A 5,231-nucleotide genomic window follows, 5' to 3' on the forward strand; every position below is an offset into this window, starting at 1 on the left:
GGATATAAATGCAATTAATAAATAAATAATAATAAAATAAATAAAAAGCCTAACTATCCATTGTATGCAGGCAATGAGAAAGCTGCCTGTGGAAACAACCTGGGAAGGCAGGGAGATCATGGCCCAGCCCTAAGATGCTATAGGACAAAAAGGGGAGATCCCAGAAGTAGGGAAATGTGAGTTCCTTACCTATGGGAAGCCATTAGGGGAATGCATGAAACAAAACAACCACATAAACAATTGTTTTGAACCCTGGACAATCCACTGTGTACATTTCCATTGAATGGTTCCAAGTCAGCCATGGTTTGGCAGAAATTTAACTCAGAACAGATTGGTTGTTCCAAGTTCCAAATGAAAAAAAATAATCAGGATGAGATGAGTAGGGTGGGAACATCACATCTTCTCTCTCTTAAGCAGCTCCCAGCTGCTTTTTTGTTCCATCTATCTGTGCTGGCCGGAGACATGAATTCAAGGACTGTGAAGGAATGTAGCTGCATACCAAGGATGGCCATTCCAACATCATTTAGTTTGAACGTGACTGGACAGGTGGGGACTAATGCAGGGAAGGATCTTGGAAGGAGGAAATTACACTTGGGAATTTGGTGTGCAACTCTGAGATCTGGCTTTGCTCTACTGTACTGCACTTGACCTTTAGTAAGGTATATCTTTCTCATAAAATGGGATCATGGATCATTCTTGCTTAAGGTTCAAGGCAGGTGTGACAGCTATTTTGTTCTGTGCACAGCCTTTTTTCTCCAATCTCCCTCCTATCTTTCAGTTTCCAAATGCCACGTTACCTGAAAAAACTCACTGGATAGGATGTCAAGGAAGCAAATCTACACCCCGGGGTTTTTCATGTGGACTCTGGACTCTCTTCCATCACCTGACTGTTCAAGCAGCATGTCAAAAACAGCCTAGTAAGTAACTGCATGAAAGCTCTATATCTCATTCATCACACTGAACTTCAGAATAGAAGGCATGATTCCATAACCATAGTCCTTGGATACATTACTCTACCATTTTGAGATTTGTTTAACCATAAAATACAGTCAGAAATATATTTGCAATGTCCATTAAATTCATCATGGTTTCACCCTCATCTCTTGCAGACAGAGGATTTTATATGTATTGTATTTATTATTCTTTTGTCAGATTTATATCTTAGATTTCCCCCCCCCCAGGATCTCAAACCAGTGTGCATTGCACTCCCTTCCCTTTATTTTTTCCTTCCACAAGAACAACTCTATAGAGTAAGCTTATGCTGAGTAATAGGGGTCCAAGGTAACTCAGTGAGTTTCCCTGGGTGGAGATGCATTATCACCTGGATCTTTATGGTCCTTTTCCAAAACCTTAGTGAGCATACCATGCTGGCTCTCACAATCACAATTTGAACATATTTAGAAAACATTTTGGGAGTTGGTTCATCATTGAATCATTGAACCATGGTGGCGCAGTGGTTAGAATGCAGTATTGCAAGCTAATTCTGCTGACTGCCAGGGGTTCGATCCTGACCGGCTCAAGGCTGACTCAGCCTTCCATCCTTCCAAGGTCGGTAAAATGAGGACCCAGATTGTTGGGGGCAATATGCTGACTCTGTAAACTGCTTAGAGAGGGCTGTAAAGCACTGTGAAGCGGTTTATAAGTCTAAGTGTTATTGCTATTGGCAGTGTTCTGTTTTTGCCCATTCGTCTCTCAGATTAAAACAAAAAACAAAAAGTAATAGAAATGTCACAAATGTTCTCATATCATTTTTAATATTATTTGTGATGATTAAAAATCTATTTCCCTTTTCTTATGAGAAGTCATCATAAACCATGACAGTTCCTCTTCAATTCTATTTTTTTACAACCATTGCCCCATAAAATCCCGTACACACACACACACCCCAAATCACCATTATTGCTATTTCTTGCCAGATACCAGGCTGATCAGATAGCATCAGTGAGCTTGGGGGTCAAGAGGGCCTTTGAACCAGTCTCTCTGGTCCAAGTCCAGCATTGCAACTACTATGCTACTGCTACTCTACACCAGTTCTGCACTATTTTGTCATACCTCATCCAAATAATTGCATTACAATTTTATGGCTTTAAGAGAGAGAAGGAAGCATTTAAGTCAGAAACATAACTTAGACAAGAAATGGCAGAAATGGTGTGTCAACGCTGTAAACATTGGATATTCCCGCTCTGACAACTGATGGAAATTGCAGCCATTTTCTCTTTGCTTTTAACATGCTTTTTCTGGTATTTAGAAATCAGGTGCAGAAGAAGGGGTTTGGGATAAATGCTCAAGCTCAGCTAGCCATAATAATAACAACAATGCTTTGTGAGAACCCAAGGGCAAACTGATAATGTTTTGGCGAGCTGGGGAGAAAGCCCGCCTTTCAGGCTAATTGGAGAATGTTATTTATGACAGCTTATTGGGGGTGGGAATTGCACTTTCTTACTTTGTATCTGGGGGAAGGGAATTTAGTTTTTGAGTTCAACTATGTAGTGCCGATACTTTGTTTCCTGAATAAAATGTTCTTTAAGGAAGAATTTTTGCCTTGAAGTTCTTTTGATGGGTTTCATCTATCAGAACCGTGACATGGTGATTTGGTGTATGTATGAACATGCTGGATACTTTTCCATTTACATTCATATAGTGGTCATTTGTTCTGACAGTGAAATATTTCATTTTTATATGGACTGCCTAGCCACTTCAAAGTAGCAAAGAGAAATAAGTTGATTTTTGATTAACGAGTGATAAATTATTTTTAATAAATAAATTAACTCTTAGTTGTACTTCTTTTTCTCGTACAAGATTCTCATTTTTATACCTTTCTTGATAAGGTTTGTCTCTTTTTAAAAATATCAGGGGTGTTCTTCCCCTTTCATCAGTTGCTGCTGTATTAGAGTAAACCAAAATCAGCTCTGCTTTGAGAAAGAAACATGATTTGAGTTCACTTTAGGGAGATGTAGTTGTTGTGGGTTACTTTTTTAAACTTTTTTTTTTTTACTTTGGTGTTAACAATTCTATCCTGGTCTCATTTTCAGCTTCCTTGGGTACACCTGAAGTTCTTCCTACAATGAGAAGATACATCCGCAATTTTTTTGCTTGCAGGGATTGTGCAGAACACTTTGAAGCGATGGCAGCTGAGTCTATGCATGAAGTGAAGAACAGGGATCAGGCTGTCCTGTGGCTTTGGTCAAGGCATAACAGAGTCAATGCTCGCTTGGCAGGTGAGGATTCTGTTCCTGTAAGTGTTGACCATTTTAACCAGCAGATACCCTGTTTCTCTAGCAATATATAGGCTTTCAGAAGCTTACATAGTTGTTGGATTTGCCTCAGAAGAACAGCCCTTGAAGCTAAGTTGGTATGGAAAGAGAACAAGCTCACCCATTGAGTTTCCATGATTGAGGGTTGACTTTAACCTGGTCTCCATGGTCTTAGTCCAACATCTACATTCTACACCACACTGGCTGTGTTATTGGACTCCCAAGTCTTTTGGGAGCTGGACTCCATAATATCAAAATACTACAGCTTCCGCCTTTGGAAAAAGTACTCAGTGTAGGAATTTTAAAAGAACTTATAAGTTGTCGTCAGTGACTACAATAAGGACCGCAGCTCCATTGTTAAGCACTGTGGTCATTAAGCAAATCACCACGAATCATTTAGTATGATATGACCATGACCATGATTTACAATTTCCTGCCGGCTTCTCCATTGACTTCGGATATTGGAAACTGACTGTGAAGGTTGCAAATGGCAATCCCATGACTGTGGAATGCTATGACCTTCATAAATGTGCGCTGGCTTCTAAATGCCCAAATTGCAATCATGTGACTGCAGGGATTCTGCAAGTAGCTGCAACTTCAAGGACCAATTATAAGCCTCTATTTTCAGCACCATCATATGGTCAAATGTCTGCTGAATAAGTGGCTGGTAAGCAAGGACTACCTGTATATTCTGACTGAGTTCCATAGAACATAGGACATAGAATAACAGAGTTAAGAGGAACCTTGGAGGTCTTCCATTCCAATTCCCTGCTCAATCAGGAGACCCTATACCAATTCAGACAAATGGCTGTGCAGTCTCTTTTTGAAAGCTTCCAGTGATGGAGCACCCACAACTTCTGAAGGCAAGCCCTTCCACTGGTTGATTGCTCTCACTGTTAGGAAATTTCTTAGTTTTAAGGTGCTTCTCTCCTTGGTTGGTTGGCTAGTTATCTTGGTTAGTTATCTCCCTTAGCTTCTTTTTACACCAAATGATTGCTTCTGTCAAAAGAGAAATGTACTCTATCTCTGCCCCCAGCAATAGCTTCCTTTTTTGTCTGGGAAATTTGATTTCAGTTTACATGGCAAAAATTTCAAATATGAAAACTTTCATTTTAAATATTATTCTGTAGCTCTCCTTGAAGACAGTTGATGTTGAATGTGTACTGGGGAAATTGAACATAGGTAGTCTTGACTTACGATCACAATGGAGCTCTAACTTTCCACTGCTAAGCAAAACAGTTAAGTGAGTTTTGTCCCATTTTACAATCTTTCTTGCCACAGTTGTTAAGTGAATCACTGCAGTTGTTAAGTTAGTAACACGGCTGTTAAATGAATCTGGCTTCCCCACTGACTTTGTCAGAAGTTGGCAAAAGGTGATCACGTGACCCCGGGACACTGCAGCTGCCATAAATACATGCCAGTTGCCAAGCATCCACATTTTGATCATAGAGAGGCTTCAACAGTTGCAAGTGTGAAAAATAGCCAGAAGTCACTTTTTTTCAGTGCCATTGTAACTTCGAATGGTCACTAAATGAATGGTTGTAAGTTGAGGACCATCTGTAATAGCTTGTTTCTAGAACTGGTGGGCTTGGCTACCTGCTCATTCTACACTTTAGTGCAGTTACCTTCCAGGACGCGCTGGCCTTTTTAGTAGCCACCTCTGCTCCACTGGATCTATTGCTCTAATGCTGGGGTCTGAATCGAAAAATAGGCAGTGGCCAAATTGATTCTGTATTATGATGGCACAAACTAAAAATTTATTTTTTTTTATTTAAAAAGTATTTATATCCCGCCCTTCTCCTTACGGACTCAGGGCGGCTAACAGCCAGATAAAACAATTACAAAAATACAAAATACTATAATTAAAACACAATTAAAAGAAGATATAATATTTAGGCCTATGTTAATTTAAAATTATATTAAAACCCAGCTAAAATTTCCCCTAGGCCAGTCCCGCTTGCTGAAATAGCCATGTCT

General features: G+C 39.7%; 1 protein-coding gene across 1 annotated transcript in view; it reads left to right on the forward strand.

Moving 5' to 3' along the window:
• QSOX1 (quiescin sulfhydryl oxidase 1) overlaps positions 1–5,231 on the forward strand; it is a 76,914-nt gene that overhangs the window by 58,834 nt on the left and 12,849 nt on the right. The window contains exons 10-11 of the mRNA XM_015811270.1: positions 779–917; positions 3,033–3,218. Of these exons, the coding sequence (XP_015666756.1) occupies positions 779–917; positions 3,033–3,218 (325 nt within the window). The remainder of the gene's footprint in view (positions 1–778; positions 918–3,032; positions 3,219–5,231) is intronic.

The sequence above is a fragment of the Protobothrops mucrosquamatus genome, unplaced genomic scaffold, assembly GCF_001527695.2.
Source record: "Protobothrops mucrosquamatus isolate PMUCROS unplaced genomic scaffold, P.Mucros_1.0 scaffold35, whole genome shotgun sequence".
Classification (NCBI taxonomy): domain Eukaryota; kingdom Metazoa; phylum Chordata; class Lepidosauria; order Squamata; family Viperidae; genus Protobothrops; species Protobothrops mucrosquamatus.